Source organism: Gobio gobio (genome assembly GCF_949357685.1).
Source record: "Gobio gobio genome assembly, chromosome: 4".
NCBI classification, from domain to species: Eukaryota; Metazoa; Chordata; class Actinopteri; order Cypriniformes; family Gobionidae; genus Gobio; species Gobio gobio.
The window spans coordinates 35150199-35172960 of NC_137100.1; the positions used below are offsets into that span (position 1 = coordinate 35150199).

At 42.9% G+C, this 22762-nt stretch overlaps 2 protein-coding genes across 3 annotated transcripts in view; one reads left to right on the forward strand and one right to left on the reverse strand.

Moving 5' to 3' along the window:
• Window positions 1-19516, reverse strand: part of sptbn2 (spectrin, beta, non-erythrocytic 2) — a 72011-nt gene extending 52495 nt beyond the window's left edge. For both annotated transcript variants that reach the window (XM_079815316.1, XM_079815315.1), the window contains exon 1: window positions 18817-19516. In XM_079815316.1, the coding sequence (XP_079671442.1) occupies window positions 18817-18922 (106 nt within the window). In that variant the 5' untranslated portion in view covers window positions 18923-19516. The remainder of the gene's footprint in view (window positions 1-18816) is intronic.
• Window positions 1-22762, forward strand: part of LOC307124756 (uncharacterized protein) — a gene marked incomplete at its 3' end in the record, with an annotated part of 457096 nt that overhangs the window by 105104 nt on the left and 329230 nt on the right. The window lies entirely within an intron of this gene.

The window sequence follows — 22762 nt, forward strand, 5'->3', positions numbered from 1 at the left end:
TTACACATTACACACACTTCCTGCAAATTAAAACGCCGCCTCTAAACCCAAGTAAATATATCATGTTTTTATTAGGCTTTGTGAAAGTGTTCTTAACTTAAGTTGATGTTAGTTTTCTTACACAATAAAATAAGCCTTTATTGGCCTTATCAAGTACTGTGTATTGCTATTGGCTGAGGAGAGCATTTATATTAAGTAGAAAAGTAAAAAGAGTAAAATAAGATGACAGTAACATCAACAGAGTGATAACCTGGACAGTGCGAGAGTCTGCGCACACTTCAATCAAAAATGTATCTTCTGTCATCATTTACTCACCCTTGTGTGGTTCCAAACCTGTATGACTTCCTTACTTTCGCAGAACACAACAGATATTTCAATCAATTAATTAAAACTATTTTTGTCCATACAATGAAAGCCAATGAAGCATAAAACAACATTTCACAAATATTTTTCTAAACATATTTAGTATATTCCGGCGACTGGGTGGAGAGAAATAAAATGTAATGGTTCATTTACATGTAAGAGGAGACAAAGTGATCACAACCGATGACATTCATAAAAATCTGTATCTCATTTGAAGTACATTATATCAATCTGATAAAGTGAACGTGGAAGTATGCGTGTGTTGGTGTTTCTGTGATAATGCTACTTTTGACTCTCTACCCTTTCACATACACACATATCAATCATTTATAAAGCTACACAAATCAATCTTATCTCAGATGGCTGTTAACCTTCTAAACTGGGGTATTAGTCACTTACCTGGTGTTTATAATAGGTCTCTGTCCACTTTCAACAACTTCTGTTCTGATTTCTTCGAGGGGAGGGACTATGGGCGGGTAAATGCATGGGTTTTTTCTGATCTCTCGATCTAATGGACAAAATAAGCTAGCGCAATTTACATTAACGTGATGGGAGACGACGGAAAAACCTATGGAGGAGCATCACCTTTCGTTTCTGCTCTGACAGCCGCAAGACCACGTCAAATGCAGTGAGTGCATGTTAGAACTCAGGAATGGTGTGAGAACATTGTGCTTGGTACATTTTTTGACTTCAAACCAAACTTGGGTCTCCAGCCGACAAAGTTTAAATTCCATTTGGCTAGAGCGCTTCCAATAATGTTTACACATTAGTTCAGTAGGTGGAGAATAGGCGGTCTTTTGTGGCTGTTCAAACACATTCGAGCACTTGAGCGTTTACATTACGAAAGATCGGTCACTGGGGATCGGTCTACATCACTGGGATCGGTCATTCAGAAACATGGCTTTTCCTATCACTGCTATGCCGACGACACTCAACTCTACTTCTCATTTCAACCAGATGATCCATCGGTTGGTGTTCGTATCGCTGCCTGCCTAACAGACATTTCTGCCTGGATGAAGGAACATCACCTTCAACTTAACCTTGCAAAGACAGAACTTCTTGTTGTCTCTGCCAACCCAGCACTTCACCACAATCTCTCCATTCAGCTAGGTTCATCAACCATAACTCCGTCCAGGACAGCCAGGAACCTTGGAGTTGTGATTGATGATCAGCTAAAATTCACTGATCACCCGATCCTGTAGATTTGCATTATACAACATTAGGAAGATTAGACCCTTCCTATCAGAGCATGCCACACAACTACTGGTCCAAGCTCTTGTTCTCTCCAGACTGGACTACTGTAATGCTCTTCTAGCGGGCTTTCCGGCATGCACTATCAAACCCTTGCAACTGATCCAGAATGCAGCGACGAGGTTGGTCTTTAATGAGCCGAAGAGAGCGCACGTCACGCCACTCTTCTTCAGTCTCCACTGGCTGCCAATAGCTGCTCGCATCAAATTCAAGGCACTGGTGCTCGCCTTCAAAGCAACCACTGGCTCTGCACCAATATACCTAAACTCGCTCGTTCAGACTTACACACCCTCCCGGAACTTACGTTCTGCTAGTGAACGACGCCTTGTGGTGCCATACCAGAGAGGCATGAAATCGCTGTCACGGAGCTTTTCCTGGGCTGTTCCCACCTGGTGGAATGACCTGCCTATCTCAATTCGTCCGGCCGAGTCTGTAACCATTTTCAAAAAACACCTAAAGACACATCTCTTCCAGCAGCACCTGACCAATCAAGAATAGCACTTATCATTCTGTTCATTTTCTGTCTGTCTAATTTATTTATAAAATAAATAAATAAAAAAAACTGTCCTGTGTGTTCTGAGCTAGATTAACTGAGACTTGCTACAGCACTTGCATACTGTTGCCCTTGACTGTTCTAGTTGCTTCTTTTGCTCTCATTTGTAAGTCGCTTTGGATAAAAGCGTCTGCTAAATGACTAAATGAAAGAAATCTGGTCCTATGGAAGGGCAGAAAAATGTTTTACATTAGGGACACAACCAAATCGTCTTGTCGCCTCACGTCACGGAAAAAAATTGCACTTGAACACACCGAAAGAACTACAGCCGACTGTCAGCTAGCACGTACATGCAGCGCCTGCGTGTAAATGAGACAGACGTTTATTTCTGCAGATATATTCATCTATATTCGTCATTGTGCAGATACACAAACAGTAAACAAAGCAGCACGTGCTTACCATTTTGAATATCAATCCTGCTGATCACTTTCTTTATTCCACTGCGCTCATGCTAATTAAAATATTTGCCAAGGGACACTCAGGTAAGATGATGTAAAATTAGAACAGTCTTCTATCTGTACCGATTTGATGAATTTGCTTGCTGTTTTGCTCTTATTCTCGTGCACGGACTCATTCATTAAGCTGAACAGCCAATGAGAGTTCACTCTCTCACCCCTCTTTTACAAAATTGCTTTTTATTTATTTTTATTAAACAGTGTTTTACTGAAAAAAACTTTTGTCTGTCCTTAAATTAATTTAATTATAATTTAAAGTTTCTTAAAGATAATGCGGTTATAGGGAGCCCTTACTCATACATTACTATAATAATAAAGGTTAACAACAGAGCCAAAACTATTAGCCTAAATTCAGCTGATATTCATGTTTAGGAATAATAATCAACACTGAAATAACACATTGTAACTTCACATAAGGCAGTTTTTGCATTAACTTCTAAATCTAATAATAAAATAGTTTTTTCTACAATTCGTTGTTGAAATATAATCATTTATACACAGTGTCTGTCATTTTTATGACAGATTTATTTAAAAATACATTGAATAAACAAGACATCACTAACACAGGTTAAGTAGAATTAATATAGGCTAATATAGTGCATATATTTAGTGAAAGAGTTGATTTCTCTAGTGAACTAACAGCTGTGGTCACTGAATGACTTCTGAGGTAAATGTGATGCTACAAGACATTGTTCACAAGCTGTTGACGTCTTTCTGCTGTTGAAACACTGATTGAGCGATTACACCACGTGATACGTTTCAGTAAGTGTGTATCCTCAACATATCTTCAGATGTTCATTCATGTTTATTCTTTAGGAAGAGATGATTGCGTTCAGACGCACGCACACGCGCGCCACGGCCGCTTGAACTGACGCGCCTATAGACAAATAACTGTTTGAGGTGTTGATCAGTCACGTCACATTAAAGAGCGTCAAATGGCATTTATCGTTTGAATTTCGCGATAAAATGGAGTGAATACTTAATATGTGCGTACACGCGTGCGGTTTGGTACAAATACGTGTACCGTTACACCCCTAGTGCAAGATAATACATAGAAGAAGAAAAAAATGTTAGCCGTGGTAATCTTTAATAAAAATCGGAAAAGTAACTTCCGGCCTGGAATGCCGTTCCTTTTCCGATTACGTCAGTTTGACGGCTTGGGTTTGAATATCCTTAACCACTCCCCTCCAACCGTTAGTCTGCTATGAAAGAGAGCTGGAGAGGAGGAGCGCTGAAGGGGCTCACTGGGACTTTAATACCAGGTGTAAGCAGGGCCTCAGTGTCTTAGTGTGATGTGATCATGTACAGTATGTCTACTAGTATGTCTATTTTGTGTTTGACCACTTGTAATTATCAAGGCAGCCTTAAATTCTCTGCCTGGGATTTTAGTAAATCTGTGTTTGTGTCTGTGTGTGAAGAATTTCTGTGCAATGACTGAGGGAGAGGTGGGGAGGAGTATGTTTACCTCTTCAGGGTGACTGACACTGGGGTAAAAAACCCAAGCACACTCACAAACACACAGCTTATCAGCAGAATTTCACTGAGATTTAAGAATGACATTTTTATCCATGCTGATATTCTCCAGCTCATACTCCTAAAGCTCTGGGTCAACATTTCCGCCTGTTAGTGTTGCTTAGAGCTCTGTTGGGACGCACACGCACAGCTAATTATGTAGACTTTGGAAAACATTCACTGTCATTATTTGTAGGGAAAATGACAGATTTTCTGCAATGTTCTGAAGTGTGAAACTAACCCAGACTTTCTCACTCCCACTTGTTTACTGAAAACTCTTAATTTCACAGATTGATGTTTAATTAAAAAATATGTAGGGGAAAGAAAATGTGCACAACAATATGTAAAGGCACAAATTGTTGTGCATGTTATATTTTATTTTAACAATATCCTTAAATAAATCCTTAAATATGTAGGGTTTTAGGGTTACATATTATATTTAAATCAAAAATTAGCTCAATAGGGAATTGTGGGTATTAATATTTAGGGATTTATGATTAATCATAACGGGGTTATAATCTAATCACCAATCTCCAAGATGGGAATACCTCACCTCGGTATTTATGCAATATAATATATATATATATGGTTAACAATAATTTATTGTAATTAACTACAGATATATCTATATTAAATAATCACAGAATAACCTCAAGGGAGTTGATTCAAAATTCCTCTCCGTTCCGTTTAAAGGACGAGCGGAGATTCCTTATCCACTCACCAGGTCTATTCTTCCTACCCAATTTTCGGGAAGTTTGTCCCTCTGGCCACAAAGGACAAACTTTCCGAGTTATGGTATTAATTAAAGCATTCAACGATGCTTATAAGAGCTCGTAGCTTAGATCTGACATTAAAGGGACTCGTGTTCCGTGAGCAAACAATGACAATCAAAACGTGAATATCATGGTTTTAATAAAGATTAATACTACGATTACATATGACTACATAAAGAATACATGTATTTACAGAATAGTGGAAAGTAAAGAGGAGGATGAGGGGAAGGGAAAGGAAAGGAAGGAGGGTAAGATCGTGCCCGATCCGACACCTTCCCAGACAAAACCATTGGAGCCAGCAAGAAATATCACCTTAAACAGGGGTACAATCTTTAAAACGCATCTAAATTTCGGTAGAATTGATACTTGCATGGTTTCTTGGTGTTGTGTAAAGCAAGATGCGTGCGTTGGCGTTTCTCAGAGAGTTTGCGCGATGAAGCGTTCTCTCCGTTTGGTTCTTCCAGAGCTTCGTTGGTCCGCGGGATTTTTAAAGGTGTCGTCTTGGAAGGGAAATTCATCTCGTCCAGCTAAGTGCGTCCGCTGACTGCGCCGCGGAGCGCGTCGATCTTCAAAGGAAACATCAGCTTGGCTGGACCGCGCCGGCTCGCAGGTCGAAAACCCGCGAGCCGCGCTGATGAGATGGGAGGAAAAGGAAATTTGTCTCGTCCGGGGTTCTTGCAAGATGACTGAGCACCGATATGCTTGTGTTACTGTCTTTTGAGATCCATTAAACTACGCCCACTTTCCCGGCGGCAACCAATCGTTGGTGTGAATTTCAGGCGGGAGAGAGTTTCTTTGTTCTGACTTTATTACTCAATGGAATGTTCTTGCCGGGAGCCAGAATTAGTAAAGTTTCGCTCAAAAAGGGCTAAACCTACTAAAAGGTACATCTCATAATCATCTACTTTGCACCACTGACTGGGACAAAGAAAGAGAAACCTTTAGACATCAAACATGCCTGTGTTTAAATGCATGAAAGACAGTGTATCTCTTTTACAGAGCCATTTTGAGCATTTAGGATTAACATCACACACACATACAAATATATACTTTGTGGTCAACATACATATAACACAAGGGTCATCACATATTTCTGGGATGGTTAAATTAAAGGCTAATATGAAGAGGAATACTTGTGTGTGTGTGTGTGTGTGTGTGTGTGTGTGTGTGTGTGTGTGTGTGTGTGTGTGTGTGTTTGTGTGTGTGTGTGTGTGTGTGTGTGTGTGTGTGTGTGTGTCTGTGTGTGTGTGTGTGTGTGTCTGTCTGTGTGTGTGATAGGAATCTATTTGAAGTTCCTCACAAGGTGATAACGGCACGGCCTGCGTTGTCTCTGCTGGTCGTAAGGGTGATAGTGCGGCCATTTGGCCAGCCTCAACTGGCACCACTACACTCATTTATATGCTAATACTAATTCATAGGCAGAGCTGTGCAAAAGATCTGCATCTCTGGTGTTTCTCGAACGACCCACCACTTTGATCTCATGTCAAGAGCGACTCCAGACGCTACAGTCCCCCTTTGTCATGTGACGACGTCCGGTTGACCTCGTCGGATGACAGTTGTCGTTTTGATCGGATGGTAGTCGAGTGGGATCATGATGGTCAGATGGCAGGTGGATCATGGTGGTCGAGTGGCAGGTGGTTTCTAATCGTTCCAAGCCTTTGGTTCCTCAGGCTGAGGGTCCATCCTGATGAGGTTTGGCCTTGTCTCTGTCTTGGTACCTCCCTTCCGTGGGTTTCGTTTGAATCCCAGGAGGAGAGAGGCTGTGTTCTTGGTCATGGACTCTCGCATCTCGTGGACCCTCTTGACTAGGATGAAAGCCAGGCCCAGTGTCAGGGTGTGGCATGATGCTGTAGCAAGGTAAAGAGCTGTGTCGATGAGAGTGATGTCAATTGGCTAGGACCCCCTTTCTTAATCTTTAGTTCCAGTTCTGGATCTAGAGTGAAGTTGTGATTCTTGAAGAAGGATGGGGTTTCCAGCTCTGACCAGTACTCTTCACTTGGGAGGTATTACGATGCCAGATCATCAAGGTGGAGGATGGTACCCTTTGGTACGTGAATCCACACACTCTGGTCGTTTGTGTCCCCTGGAGTAATGGTCACTCCACGGCAGATAAGGCGGGCAGCAGCCAAGTTCAGGTCTCTGACCTTGTGCAACAGGTGTCGAGGCAGCAGGTGCCATGACGGTGCGTCACCTGTCATCCTGAAGTCCGTCTGTGTGGCGCAGGTTTCTGCTTGTGGTCTCAGGAAGTGGTAAGGGGTCTATGTGGCCTGAAGAGGGTTTCAGACTGACCTAGTGCTGGTGACAGGAGGGAAGCAGGTAGTTGTTAGCCTCTCAGTCACGAGAAGTCCGAAGGATCGGAGTTCTGCTCTGCTTCTTGTAGCAGTGCTGTTGTGAGCTTGCCTGAGCTGTGTGTGGCAAGGAGTTGGAAGCTTGTCCTTTGCAGTCCTCATCTGGTGAGTCCTGTTCAGGGGCTATTTTGCTGGTGTCAGCAGCTCCTGTGACCCTGAGATAGTAGTGTCCAGCTGTCCTTGTGCCGCCTCCGCTTGACAGCTGCGTGAAGGGTTTGGCAGAGGGCGTTGTTGTCGACGGCTGTGGGACATCCTGTGGTGTGCGCAGGGTGGACGCGCTGTCTTCCGTGGCTCCGCCCAGTGGCTTGTCTGGTACTTGGCGTTTGCCATAGTGACAGTTCTGCATGTGTTTGATCTGTCCAGCTGCTCTCATGGTTCAACAGCTGTCTGAGCCACTTCAGGTGTAGTTTGTCAATGTGCTGGTGAGCAGTGTAAGTTCTGACAAAACTAGAGTCTCTTGTTTGATGCAGCAGGGTCGTCTGACACCCAGTCACAAGTTCCAAAGTAGACACATGAGTTGATTCATGCGGGGTGGCTCTGATGGTCATGAGCACCAATGGACGTTTCACATCCCAGTCTTTCTGGTTGGCAGACACATACTTTCTCAGCATGCTGGCCCCAGCTCAATTGGTTCGTTCAACTTGGTGTCGTTGGGTGCTCAAAGACATTCTACTCACTTGGAGAACTGGCATACAACTGTGAGGAAGTACTTGCGGTCCCTCGTCGATCTGGGAAGGGATCCCGCCCAGTCTATTTGAAGGTATGACCACGGGACTGTGACTCTTCTGCGTTGCAGGGGCTCTGGGGTTTGGGTTTGCCGGTTAGAATTGTCAGCAAACCAGAAACTTCTCTGACATACTCTGACACGACTTGCTGCATGCCAGGCCAATATTTCACTTGCTTCTGTGTCTTGTGGCTCTGGTACCGTGGTGTCCGGCACATGGTGCGTTGTGGGCATACATTTAGCATTACCCCCCTTTTGACACTGTGGCATCACAAGCTTTAGCGCTGTGAGGGCGTCAGAGGCATACCCCAGAATGTTTGTTTTCTCACGCAGCATGTGTTTGCCGTCATGCGGTCGTCTGAGGCCTGTGGTAGCGGTGAAGTCAGACATCGTGACAGGGTGGTTGGAGGGGTCTGAGAGGTGGTTACTCATAGCTTTTATGGCAGTGTCAGAGGCTTGCATGTCAGCTGTGTCATTTATGGAAATTGTAGAGCCAGCGTAAGCGGCTGTGATGTTGGAATCGTCGCAGGAATAGTCAGTTTGCTGCGGGTTATTGCAGCGCCATCACGGGTGGTTGCGTGGGTGGGAGGTGACCATGGATTGCCGTGAAGTGTGCCAGTCTTGGCCAGGGAATCAGTTTGGTCATTCAAGTCTTTGTCAAGGCCGGGTTGCCTTGAGTGTCCTGTCACCTTTTCCCGGTGGACAGTCATGTCGTGTGTTCTTGTGATGTCATCACACGCGTCGAACAGGTGTTGGGCATGCTTCGTTTCGGAAGATGTTAAACTCGGCTGGTGAGTTGGCATAGCCGATTGGGCACCTGGTGAAAGTACGCTGTCGGTTGCAGAAGGTGAAAGACAGCTGGTGCTGCAGTATCCTGTTCGTTGATTAAAGTACAGACTCTTGGGATGGTCTGGCCTGGCAGGAGGTTTTCAGGCTTGGCAGGAACCACAGGGGGCTGTGATGTCAGTGGGGCTCACACTACCTCATTGGTAAAGTCCACATGAGCCTTGAGGCGAATCAAGGGGTCTGCTTCTATGTAGACGTTATGCAGTGGATCTTGAAGGACCAGGATGTGGTGTGTGAGGCACTGATCGTTCCATTTCAAGTTCAAAGTGCAGGTGCCCTTGACAGTTACCATGGTTGTTAGGCAGGAGTCCAACGGGCAGTGGGTGCACTTGCTTGCAGATGGAAGGTTGGATGTGTCTTTCATGAGGGCTTTGAACAGTGCTAGACTGATGGCTGAGTTGTCTGCCCATAGTGAGAGTATGATGTCTGTAGTTGTTACATCATTCAGCTGGAGGTCAGTCATGACCTTGGGGCAGTGAAAGTCAGAGTCTATGGTGAGTTGAAAAGTGCAGAGTAGTGAGCTTGAACTTTGCTCTGGTGCTGAGACAGTGTTCTCGCGGCGGGTTGCAAGATTTCTCGTGACCTCTGTGACCTGACAGTCTGGCTCAGGTGATCTGGGTGGCTGGAGAGGCAGAGGTTCTCATACTTGAGCCCAAATCTTTAGCTGTTTGAAGTCTAGTAGGGGCTCAAAACGATCTAGCAGATCTTTGCCGACGAGAAAGGGGTACGTGTCCATTGGTTAGATGTACACTGGGTGTACCAGACTCATTAGGCCCATCGTTAGCTGGATGGGAGCTATCTGTTCAAGTTGGATCTCATTTTGGCTGTATGACTGCACATTCAACTCACATTTTGGGATTTCAGAGTTCGATTGTTCAGGAAGTGCAGCTGTCAGCTAAGGGAGTTGAGCGACGCTGTCACTTGGTGATGAAGTCTCTGGATCTTTGGACTGTGGTTTGTGCGGTGCTTGGTTCCGTCGGAGAGCAGTCAGGAAGGACGTTGGGTGCCGGTCTTGGTCACAGTCGTAAGCTGTCTGGCCTGTCCTTCTTGTCTCCCTTGCGAGAAGTTCTTTCAGAATCCTCAGGATCTCTGCTGACTCAGATGAAGCTGCACCGTCTGGCTCTGGTGAGTGCTCAGACTTGGGTTCGTTTGGGGTGAGCCGTTCCGCCGCTGGCTGTTTGGGCTAGGGGTGCTGCCATTTCTGGGCTGTCGGCTGGCATCTCACGCGGCTCCACCTTTGGGTGGTTAGACAGACGTGGCTTGTCTCAGAGTCTTTCAGAGTGCTCGGACAGGTGCTTAAGACGGGCACCGTGCCAGTTGCGCTGCTCTCTGCTGGCTTGGAACGGTCTTGCCGGTTACAAAGTCTGTCACTGCGTTGTTGCAGGGCGCCCCCTGGAGCCAGCTCTGAACGGTGATCAGAGACAGGGTAAACCATTAGATTTCTCACAGTCTTTTCAGAAACAGTCTTTTTGGTCGGCAGTCCCGTAGCTGTTGGTAGTCCAGCTTTACGGTCTCATGTTGTAAGTGAAAGTTCATACCCTGCAGGGTTTGGGGTGAAAGTTGGGATGTTTCTGGCCAGCTTGTAGAGTTCTTGGGAAGCCATGATGTGCCTGAGCATGATTCTCTGGATTGGCTCCCACCCCCTTTGCTGCTGGTGGGGGCTCGTGGCTGCTGGCTGGTGACAACCTGGGCAGTGGGCTTTCACCCTTTTTTTTTTTTTTTTTTTTTTGAGCTTGGAACTCTTGGCTGGGGGTTTCTTGTCCCACTTGTCAGGGGAAACTGTGTGGTGCGTGTTTCCCCTTGCTGTTCACTGTGCGATGTACATGTGAACTTCAGTTCTCTGTGAACAGTTTCAAGTTCTTTGTCTTGAATAGTCTTTTTTTTTTTTTTTTTTTTTGAACCAAATCTTGGACCTTGGCATGGTCGTTTGCAAGTGGGTTTCACAAGCTTTGGCCTTGCTGTTTCTTTCTTTCAGTTCAATCTTTGCTCTTGTTAGGAGAGCTTCACCTCGTTGGAGTTTTTCTTTTGGTTCCTCTTCGGATTCTTTCTCCAACTGCTCTCTGTGCTTGTCTCTACACGAAGTTCTGCCGGGGCATTTTGGAGTCTCTCAACTTCCTCCCGAAGTTGTAGGTCCGTTCCGTCCTTCCGTCTGCGTTGGTCCTGGGTCTCGAGGAGTAGCTGATCTAGTCGACTCTGCGCGTGGTCCTGGTGCCTACGGGCCTCCTCAGCATGGAGCTTCAACGCTGCCGTTCTTGGCTCAGGGGCTGCAGGTCACCGTGGCTTTAGGCAGGAACGCAGTCGTCCTGGTGCTCGATCAGGTCTCGACGTGATCCCAGTGGCGGTGGGGCTGGATGAACGGGACACACCGCTTACTGTGGGCAAGAGAGAGACAACACAAAAGAGGCCAATGCAAGTCCGTATAGGGTGTGGTGCTTATAGCCATATGTGACTATTTAATTGTGTGTGCAATTTTGGACTAACTGGTGCAGACAGTTAGTGGAATCTAGGCCGTGCACCTGTTGTCTTGGCCGTGAGCGGCCAGGTGGGGCCGATTTGTGTGGGTGAGTGCCGGATTTAAATAACAATTTTGACAGTGCGGTAGCCTAGTGGGTCATTTACTGACACTGGCGGCTGATCGTCAATCTATTATTCAGCTTTCCTTGATGGCTCTCATGGGTTCTGTCTTTAGGTGAACTGGAAGAAACTAAACAACAGAACAGTAGAGTAGAAAAGAAAAGGGCGAAATTTCCAAGAATACTAAGACGGCACGAAATAAAACAAAATGAGAACATGAGAAGAGATAGATATGGAAAGGCTCTAAGCTTAATACCAATGCTAGGGTTTATGACAGGGCCAACGAGTGAGGGGGCGCTGTTGAGCTATAAAGCCTAGGGGAAAGGTATGGCTTAAAAAGGGAGAAAGGTGTGGCCAAACACTTAAATGACCGGGAATATGTATATTCTAGGGCTTGCCATAAGTGAATGGGCTTACTTTACTTACTATGCCTGGGGTGAATCGGGGTCGCTTCAGGTGAGAACCGATGGTGAGGTCAATCTCGCCGGCGGTCCCTGGACACTCGACCGCGGTGTTCCCAGATCCTCGTCCCTTGGTACCACGGTGCGCCCACTCAAACAGCGTGTGACTTTTAGCATGACTGGGCAGCACTCAGGTAAGTTTGGTCAACGGCCAGACTAAAGGGTTGAAGTTGGGTTTCCTCTGAAATCCCTTTGGAGTCCAAACGGAGGATCAGAGTAATTAACCAAGATGCCCTTGAGCGGTTCAGTTGGACTCGTTGACTTCTCCCTGGAGTGCCCGAAATGCTTAGCCTGCTGCGTGCCGCCGCCAATGGTACGGAGACAGAGGTGTCTGCGATTCACCCACGACCGGTGTCAGTTACGCAGGCCAGGTGACTCCACTCACCGGAACCCAGCCAGAAGACAACCGGAAATTCACCACAAGCACTAGGGGAGGTACTACCTGTGAATATATAAATGGCTAACAAGGAAAACGTGACATCAGCTTAAGCTTAAACTTGTTTTAACCAAATTCAAATAATTCTGTAAAGTGGGTGAGGTAAAAGACTATTCAATAAATAGTACTAAAACATAAAATGATGATAATGTTGGTAATTATCAGAACAACATTGAAAAAGGGAGAAGTGGAATTAATTAAATTAATCTATTCGGAAATGGAGCCAAAGGAGAAGAGAGAGAGGAGAGCCAACTTTTGAGAGTGCCCAGCAGGGGGCGTGCTACTGATAAGTGGCTGTCGCAGGCTGAAAAGAGAAGGCTTAATTTAAATTCAGGTTCAAGCTTGCTTAAACCAAAATTTAAATAAGTGCAGGGTATCAGACTGGTATGAAATGGAAGAAACCAATTGATAAACAAATAACAATAAAAAGGGAAGAAAAGAACAGACAAGCAAAAATAACTCAAATTGAAACAATGAGAAAGAAAGGGAAACTGACTTAGCAGGAGATGTCCCAAAAGGGGTCCATTCCCCTTAGGTAGCATCACTGGCTGAAAGGAGAACTTAATTTAAATTCAAATTCAAACTTTGTTTAAACCAAATTTAAATAAGTGTGAGAAGTCATTGAACCCGAAAGATTGAATGACTTCAAACAATAGCAATAACAGGAAATAAATGAAAATAATTATAATCGTAAACAAATAAAATAACGAGAGTTCGCTTGAGAGAGTTTAATAAGGCAAACATCTGCAGACGTCCACAAGATGGCGTAGTGGAGTCAGGCGTGGGTAATTTGAGAGGTGCAGCACACCTAGCGGGCTGCCCCCTTGTGTTACTCGGAGGTATTACACTACCCAAAATTAGGTGATTATGAAGCTTGAGCGTCCGACAATGGGGAGGGTCCAGCTTCCTAACGCAGCAATTTAACTGCAATCACAAGAGTGAATAGAATTTGTTTTCAAATTTCCTTTGTGCCAATTTTGAAGCACAGAGTGTGTGGACGGATTTATTTACCGCATATACACACAAATGTAGAACAGAGCATTTTCTCTGCAACAAATTTTAACGTGATCAAGGTTAAAATAAAATACACACATCAAGCAGATACTGGCCAGCAGTTTTTTTTTCTGGTTGATTTGTGCAAGGTGTGCGTTCTGGTTAGCTATGCCAAAACTCCACCTAAGGGGGTGAGATCGCTAGCGATTTATAAGGCCTTTTACAAAACGAATAAGAGGAATACGCTCAAATCGTCATCACGCTGGGAGAAGATTTCTTCGTTCTAACAGGTGGCATCACGCACAGGTGGCATCACGCACAGGTGGCATCACGTTGAAAGAAGATTTCTTCGTTCTAACAGGTGGCATCACGCACAGGTGGCATCACGCACAGGTGGCATCACGCTGAAAGAAGATTTCTTCGTTCTAACAGGTGGCATCACGCACAGGTGGCATCACGCACAGGTGGCATCACGCTGAAAGAAGATTTCTTCGTTCTAACAGGTGGAATTGATAATATTAAAATGTTCTGCAAAAGAAGTTTTTTTCCCTTTACAGAGACAGTTTTAATATTATGAACTGCAGTTTCTTTTTAACAATTAACAGTGACCAAAATGTTTGACCAAAATAGACGCTGTTAACATAGGACTAACTGAAATGAGCTTTGGGCTTTTCAGTTACAGATACATGAGTTCGCGATTGCGACTTGTCTCACTGAAGCGCGCATATAAGACAACAATTAACACAAATGATATACGCATAAAATTGACAAAGTTGCTCACAAAACAGAGTTTAGAATGTGCTCGAAATATTCTCCACCAAAAATATGTAGGGTTTTAGGGTTACATATTATATTTAAATCAAAAATTAGCTCAATAGGGAATTGTGGGTATTAATATTTAGGGATTTATGATTAATCATAACGGGGTTATAATCTAATCACCAATCTCCAAGATGGGAATACCTCACCTCGGTATTTATGCAATATAATATATATATATATGGTTAACAATAATTTATTGTAATTAACTACAGATATATCTATATTAAATAATCACAGAATAACCTCAAGGGAGTTGATTCAAAATTCCTCTCCGTTCCGTTTAAAGGACGAGCGGAGATTCCTTATCCACTCACCAGGTCTATTCTTCCTACCCAATTTTCGGGAAGTTTGTCCCTCTGGCCACAAAGGACAAACTTTCCGAGTTATGGTATTAATTAAAGCATTCAACGATGCTTATAAGAGCTCGTAGCTTAGATCTGACATTAAAGGGACTCGTGTTCCGTGAGCAAACAATGACAATCAAAACGTGAATATCATGGTTTTAATAAAGATTAATACTACGATTACATATGACTACATAAAGAATACATGTATTTACAGAATAGTGGAAAGTAAAGAGGAGGATGAGGGGAAGGGAAAGGAAAGGAAGGAGGGTAAGATCGTGCCCGATCCGACACCTTCCCAGACAAAACCATTGGAGCCAGCAAGAAATATCACCTTAAACAGGGGTACAATCTTTAAAACGCATCTAAATTTCGGTAGAATTGATACTTGCATGGTTTCTTGGTGTTGTGTAAAGCAAGATGCGTGCGTTGGCGTTTCTCAGAGAGTTTGCGCGATGAAGCGTTCTCTCCGTTTGGTTCTTCCAGAGCTTCGTTGGTCCGCGGGATTTTTAAAGGTGTCGTCTTGGAAGGGAAATTCATCTCGTCCAGCTAAGTGCGTCCGCTGACTGCGCCGCGGAGCGCGTCGATCTTCAAAGGAAACATCAGCTTGGCTGGACCGCGCCGGCTCGCAGGTCGAAAACCCGCGAGCCGCGCTGATGAGATGGGAGGAAAAGGAAATTTGTCTCGTCCGGGGTTCTTGCAAGATGACTGAGCACCGATATGCTTGTGTTACTGTCTTTTGAGATCCATTAAACTACGCCCACTTTCCCGGCGGCAACCAATCGTTGGTGTGAATTTCAGGCGGGAGAGAGTTTCTTTGTTCTGACTTTATTACTCAATGGAATGTTCTTGCCGGGAGCCAGAATTAGTAAAGTTTCGCTCAAAAAGGGCTAAACCTACTAAAAGGTACATCTCATAATCATCTACTTTGCACCACTGACTGGGACAAAGAAAGAGAAACCTTTAGACATCAAACATGCCTGTGTTTAAATGCATGAAAGACAGTGTATCTCTTTTACAGAGCCATTTTGAGCATTTAGGATTAACATCACACACACATACAAATATATACTTTGTGGTCAACATACATATAACACAAGGGTCATCACATATTTCTGGGATGGTTAAATTAAAGGCTAATATGAAGAGGAATACTTGTGTGTGTGTGTGTGTGTGTGTGTGTGTGTGTGTGTGTGTGTGTGTGTGTGTGTGTGTGTGTGTGTGTGTGTGTTTGTGTGTGTGTGTGTGTGTGTGTGTGTGTGTGTGTGTGTGTGTCTGTGTGTGTGTGTGTGTGTGTCTGTCTGTGTGTGTGATAGGAATCTATTTGAAGTTCCTCACAAGGTGATAACGGCACGGCCTGCGTTGTCTCTGCTGGTCGTAAGGGTGATAGTGCGGCCATTTGGCCAGCCTCAACTGGCACCACTACACTCATTTATATGCTAATACTAATTCATAGGCAGAGCTGTGCAAAAGATCTGCATCTCTGGTGTTTCTCGAACGACCCACCACTTTGATCTCATGTCAAGAGCGACTCCAGACGCTACATATGTGTATATAATTAAACATCAGGTTTTGCATATACATAATTAAAATATTTATTTATATGCAGAATATTTATTTACAGTATATGCACATATAGCCTATAAAAAATTACTTATTACCCTGATACACTCTGCATGTCAAAAACTTCACTCGCATTCTGTCAGCTTATTCAATGTGTACATGCCCGTTTGCATTTTGACGTCAAAACTGGAGAAAACTGACCGTTTCAAAATCTTATGTATGTAAAAAGGGCTTGCTTGTATTGTCTGGATTTCATAAGCTGATTCATCAGCAATACATTGTGCATGCAAACACACTCTACATCATTTCACATTACAAAAAGAGGGAGAATAAAAGAGAAGACAGTGTGTAATTGAGAACTGGATTGCTGATTAATCCAAACTGTTTTGCAATGACAGTGACACATTAAGTTCTTTTGAAACAGTGACAACCTCGTAAAAAATTACTCGTATCCCATCCTATTCATTGCATCACACAAACACCTGCAGGCACGCATACACTATTACCTTGTCGCAGGGATTTATTAAAATAAAGATAATTAGAACCACAACAGAGGAACTGCTTTTGCATCAAACACATACACTAAGGAGAACCGTCCTGACTGAGCACGAAGACCATGTCTGAGCAAGCCCCCCAATACGATGCACATGCACTTCTTTAAAAGGCTTAAACAAATTTTTTTTTTTTTTTAAATCAGCCTATGGTAACCTGACCGGAATTACCAGTGTGTCTGTGAGATCGAGTATGTGAGAAGAGGGGAGGATCACAGGCGGCTTGAGCAGAAAAGATACATGAGACACTGTATATGTCTGTGTCTCTGTGAATGTGTGTCAAAATGCTGCTGAAGGTATGCACCAGATTTCAGACAGGTGCAATGACGCAACCACAGTAATCACTAACACGTACTGTATATAAACGCAGCTCTCTCTCTATCTCTTACTTTAAAATCTCCATGTCCTCTTAAGTGTCTTTACAGGCCTAAATGAAAACAGTATTATGCATTATGCATAACATTGATGTTTGACATCCATCAGCCTGCATGGTCTAAATCAGTGGTTTCTAACCAGAGGGCCAGGGCCCACTAAGGGGCTTCAGCAAACATCCATAGGGGCCTCAAGATGACTAAAATGATAAATGATTTAAAATAAAACAAGCTCAAAAATATGCCAAAAGAACTACAAATCACAATACATTTTATGAATACAAAAGGAATACCCTCTGAAATATGTTATCTTTATGCACTAATTCACGAACGACTTAAAGAGTCACATCAAACAAACCACTAAGTGTAATCATTTTAAATAGTAATTCAAAAACACATGACTGGACAACTAAAAACTTTGCTTCCACAATTCAGGGTTAACTTTAGGTGTTTGCTTACAAGGACTCTTGAGGTGTGTGTTCATATTCAAGGCCTGTTTTGCAGATGTCATTCTTCCTATACAACAGATAATAGGCCTGAAAAGTACAATGCTTGAGTCATTATCTCTCTGTTAACTGAGAAACACTCCCCATGACCTCAAGCGCACACACAAACACACAGCAGATCAGATCTCGCGTCGTGTGGGGGGATTAGAAGAGTTCACACATGCTATGTGGCGCCTGTCTAAAAAGTGTGGTTTTAAAGAGAAAAAAACAAAATGTATCAAATGAATGACACACCCACACACCCACACACCCACACACAAAACAACAAACCCCACAAACACTAAGAACAAAGGAACTATATGGATACATGCAATAGGAGTTTATATCCTCTCCTTTTCAGTCCTATTATCCTCTGCACTCCCCTCCTTATCCTCTTCCCGTGCCGTCTGTTCCTCTTCACTCCTTTCCAACCCTGTTATCTTCTCCTCTTCCCTCTTATCCTCCCTCTCCTACACCTTTCAGTTCTGCACTTTTCTCTCGTCCTCTCCTCTCACTCCCATTTTAACACAGTGTAATTTGGATCTGGGGCAAAAGCCCTGCGGTACCTGAAATAAGGCCACTCTCTCGGAGACCAGCACAGGTCTCTGTGTCTCTCTCTCTCACGCACAGGCATAAAAATAAATCATTGTAGGCCTATTTTCTCATCTGCACCATCTTTGGTGCAGAGAGATAGAGATAAGTTGTTCATTACTACAACTACAGAGGAAAGATTTATGGTGGATATGTACTGCAACCTTTTACGAGGACAATTTTGTCACCATGAAATGGTTAGCAATGTTGTCAATGTCAAATTGTTATTACATTAAATGTCTTGTGTTTGTTTGAGAACTTGAACTATATATAACCACATTTAAACTTTAAAAATATCAAATCAAATTTGCCATTGAAGTGATTTCCCTACTTTTTTTATAATGTTGTTTTAACAGCAAATAATACAATCCTAATGTATGGATCAATACATCCCAAAGATGAGTGATCAAAACAGTTTAGAATAATGTTAAACTATTTGTGCATAAGCGGATTAATATTCATGAGTTAGCCCTTCACCACTGATTTCACAACCACCACATGTGCGCACCACCTAACTTTTAAAAATAAGTGACGCGCATGACGATGGGGTTCAGTATGTCAAGGGAAATTTGTCTTCCAGTTAGAACTGGATGTGGTCACATGAACTTTTTGATTGTGACATTCAAGGTTGTTGACTGTCTCAGGGGATTCATACTGTTTAAGTGACTCAAAACACAAAAAGACAAGTTTACTTTAACATGGTTTTAAGGTTGGCTGGAAGGCTAAGCTACTCTTTCACAGATGCATCTGAGAAAGAAAAAAAAGAATATGAGGCACGAGCCAAGAACAAACAGTCTTACCTTGCAGCTGTTTAAATCGGCCTTCCAGGATGTTGGAATATTGCACCTGGTTCACAAAGGCAGCTGGCGAGAGACATGACTCAGGTTCGCGTTGATCAAAATCCATGTCTCTTCTCTTTCACTGTAACGCTCACTTGCTTTCAATGTGAACCGTTCCTCTGACCCTCACTCTCAACTTTCATCCAAAACAAATCGATCACTCCACAAGTGTAAAGCCAGAAGTCATAAGCATGGCACATACAATGTAAGGTTGAAAAATGAAGAGAGAAAACGGCCCAAGAAAAAAAATGGCCAAATGTTAAACTTTCCTCAAAAGTCCAAAAAAAGTTTTGAAACAGAAGCTCTCCAGGTGTGTGCATGCACCCGAGCGTTTCAGTGCATGCTAAACCGCGCCATACTGCTTCATCCGTTTGAAGAAGAAAAAAACCCCTCTTCCTTTAATTGACTCTTTCTTTTTTCTCTGCCAAAAAAAGGAACCCACGTGTAGTTGAAGTGAGAAAAAAGTATAGTAAGAACAAAATATTCTTCTTTCACCACGTTCTCTGTTCTTCTCTTCTTCAAATGCACTTTTCTCTCAGTGCAAAACTCGTCTTGCTTCCTCTCGCACACACACACCTTGTTTGAGTAAGCCTGCAGAACTAGCTGCGCTCAGCTTCCTAAGTAAACAAAGCCTCCTACTCTCTCTCTCTCTCTCTCTCTCTCGGTTTCTGAGCTTTGGCATTTGCATAAGGTGTGTGTGGGAGGAGCAAATCCCAGGCTGAGCAAGCGAGAAAGACAGACAGAGGGAGGGTGAAAGCATGGAGGTGTGGGCTGAACCATTTCTGAAGGTGGACTGGGGGTGTAGAAGTAGTCAAGAGATTGATGGTTTCAAAGGAGAGATGGGCGTGTGGGACCAACCTCCGGAGGTTATCAGATCGTCAGCAGAAACCATTGAAAAAAAAGAGTTTGCATTAATTTTATGCCTGCCTGGATTTTATGTTTATGTAATATTAAGTTTTAGTGATTTTTTGTGGGTGTTAAGGGATTGTAAGACCTTTATCTTCAATTAATCATGTCAAAAAGTCCCTCTCGTCTTCTCAAACACGTGCACAGATAATATAAGACGTTAAGGCAGGAAGGAAGTACTTGAGAAAGACTCAACAAGCAAGCACTGTCTTTTTTCCTGTGCAAGTGTGTGCACCACCTCACACCCATGAGCAGGCGGTTGGCGGTGACAGAAAACTCATCTCATGTCATGATGTAATGCCTACTAATGGATCAGAAAACAGAATGTATTCTACAAGTGCAAATACATTGATCAAAAACCTTATTCAGGGAATTTCCACCCCTCACAAACACACACACACACACACACAAGCATTTCTTGTGTGTGCAGATTTTACAAGAGGAAGTGGTGTAATGAAGACCAGTCCAGTGGCAGGTTGTGCTGATTAGCAGCAGTGTCACCAGCAGTGACCATCAAAGAGCAGAGGTCACAGGTCGAACCATGGCCAGAAGCACTAGGCCAACAGTCAGCCAGCATGTCACTGGAAGAGAACATTTTATCACAGCAAACTCTAAACCGACACAAAATGGGAGGAAGAGGAGAATAAAGACAGATAGTGAGAGGAAAAATTGACAGGGATTTGATAATTTTCAATGCCAAAGTACCATATATTTTAAGTCTTTTTGACATCAAGTATTGTGATTGTGGTATGAATTTTACCTTCTTTTTTGTGTAACACTAGTAGTTAAAATATTTCAATGAAATCAGGTTGCATTGGCAAAAAAAAGTGCCGGCTAACAACATAAATGTACATAGAAATGGAAGAAAATTTAAAGCAAATGTTTTATTTTTAAGAATTTTCTGTCTATCTATGGCTTGTATTTATCTGTAATAAATGTGTTTGTTTTAATAATACTTGATATATGTGTGTTTATATAAGGTAAGAAGTGTGAGAGGCACAGAGGAGGATACATAAATGTCTGAGAACAGCTAAAGTTAACTGTGTATGGGTGTGAGAGACTGCACTGTCCTTCAAGAGACATTCTAGCTCAGTATTCTTAGTTTCCCTTCCCCTGTCAGCGCTTTTAGGAATTAATGTTTTGCCTGGTGTTTACTGTGATTGATATGGTGGTTTTTCCACATGCTGGCGTTGATGCATAAAGACAACAGCGTGTATTAAACTCCTCTCAATTATATAGGCCAGCAGGTGCTTCTATGAATTCTATTAAGCCTCATGTTACTCAGTCTTTTTCCAGCCATTAATTACTTTATTTATGAAACATTTTACCTTTGAGGATTTCCCCAGATATTCCCAAAGGGAGGTTGTGTCAGATTTAGCTAACTCCTGGGGACAATTTTCTCAGTCCCACTACTATGTACACCCAATGAAGCGCAACTTTTAAAAGCATACAAAATTGATTCATTATGTGCCTCAGACATGTGAAAGAGCATGACAACATCTGGCTTTAACACATCCATTGACAGCAGAAAGAAAACAAGTAAGAGATACAGCAGGTCATAACTATGACATCAGAAAACCCCTGGAGAAGAGAGAGAATGAGGGGGCGTCACAGGGTGAATAACAGCACTGGAAGAATGTGGCTATCAAGTCACTGCTTGTCAAAAAATGGTATCTTACTGCACTTCAACAAAACACAACAACTACTGTGTTACGCACTACCGTTCATTAGTATGACTTTTTTTAACCATGTAAAGCCATTCTACAAGCATACACTTCAAACGGTTTTATTATTATAACTATACTATCATGCATACAGTTCTCTAAGATCACTGTAAGAACATGTAGAATGGGTTTGTGTTTAAGGTAGTTCATGTGGGTTTTTTTTTTTTACATGTTGCCTTATGCCACCCCCTACTGGACACAATCACATGATACAACCTGTTGAAAACTAGCTGATAAAGAAGCATGCAAACAAACAGGAAGCACATGGGTGCAAAACCCAAACCTCGTCTTACAAACATTAGCATAAAAACTTAAACTGACCTGCGAGAGCTTTGATGCGGGAACGTTCGAACAGACGCGCAGAACTGTTCTCATTATCCCACTCTGTTTCGGCTGCGATGTCCCAGCGGTTGTTGATGTCATTGTATTGCTGCTGGATCTCGACGCTGTCGAAATCAGTCGGTGAGATGGTGCTCATGGTCGCAGCTGGAAACTCGACAGCTGCCCTGGAAATCAAAGTACAACATAGTAAGACTATGACAAACTCTTTATTAGAGATCTCAGTAAATGTGACAGAGGAAAGCTGGAGGATATCAATCACATACACATCACAGAAGCTGCACATTTGGCAAAAAAAAAAAAAAAAAAAGCCGTGTTGGAAAACAATGGCTATTCAATCAAATATATTTATAACAACAAATACTGTATACAGAACTACATGTTCAAATATGGCTGAAAGCAGATTGAAAAATTGACCAGCAGTAGAAATGATATCTCAGTAAGAGAATGTAAGCTGATGAAGTTAGTCTAACCTGGTACAGCGCACACTGGGCCCACCTGCAATCTGCATGAGCTTAGTATTTATTTGCACAATAAATCACAATAACATCAGAACCAGGGCCAGAATTAACAAGTGCCAAATGGAAACAAAGATATTTGTTAACATTTTTTTGCCAGTTTAAATACAGTTTCAAGGTCAGCAAGAAATATATTTTATGGTCTGTAAATGTTATCAATTTACCCCTTTTTGGCAGATATGGCAAAAGTTAATTTTGGACCCAGCACCTTTGTGCTGCTGAAATGTTATGGCAGAACAAAATTTTACAAAATATTTTTCCCATCAAGGGAAAAAGCACAAAACGATTATCAGTGCAGGAAGAAATAGTTAACATGAAGATAAATGAAGATTAATTCAAAACCTAAATAAAAATACAGATTAAACAAAATCCCTCATGCCCTCCTCCGGCTGAGCAATCCCTCGTGCTAATCGCATCATA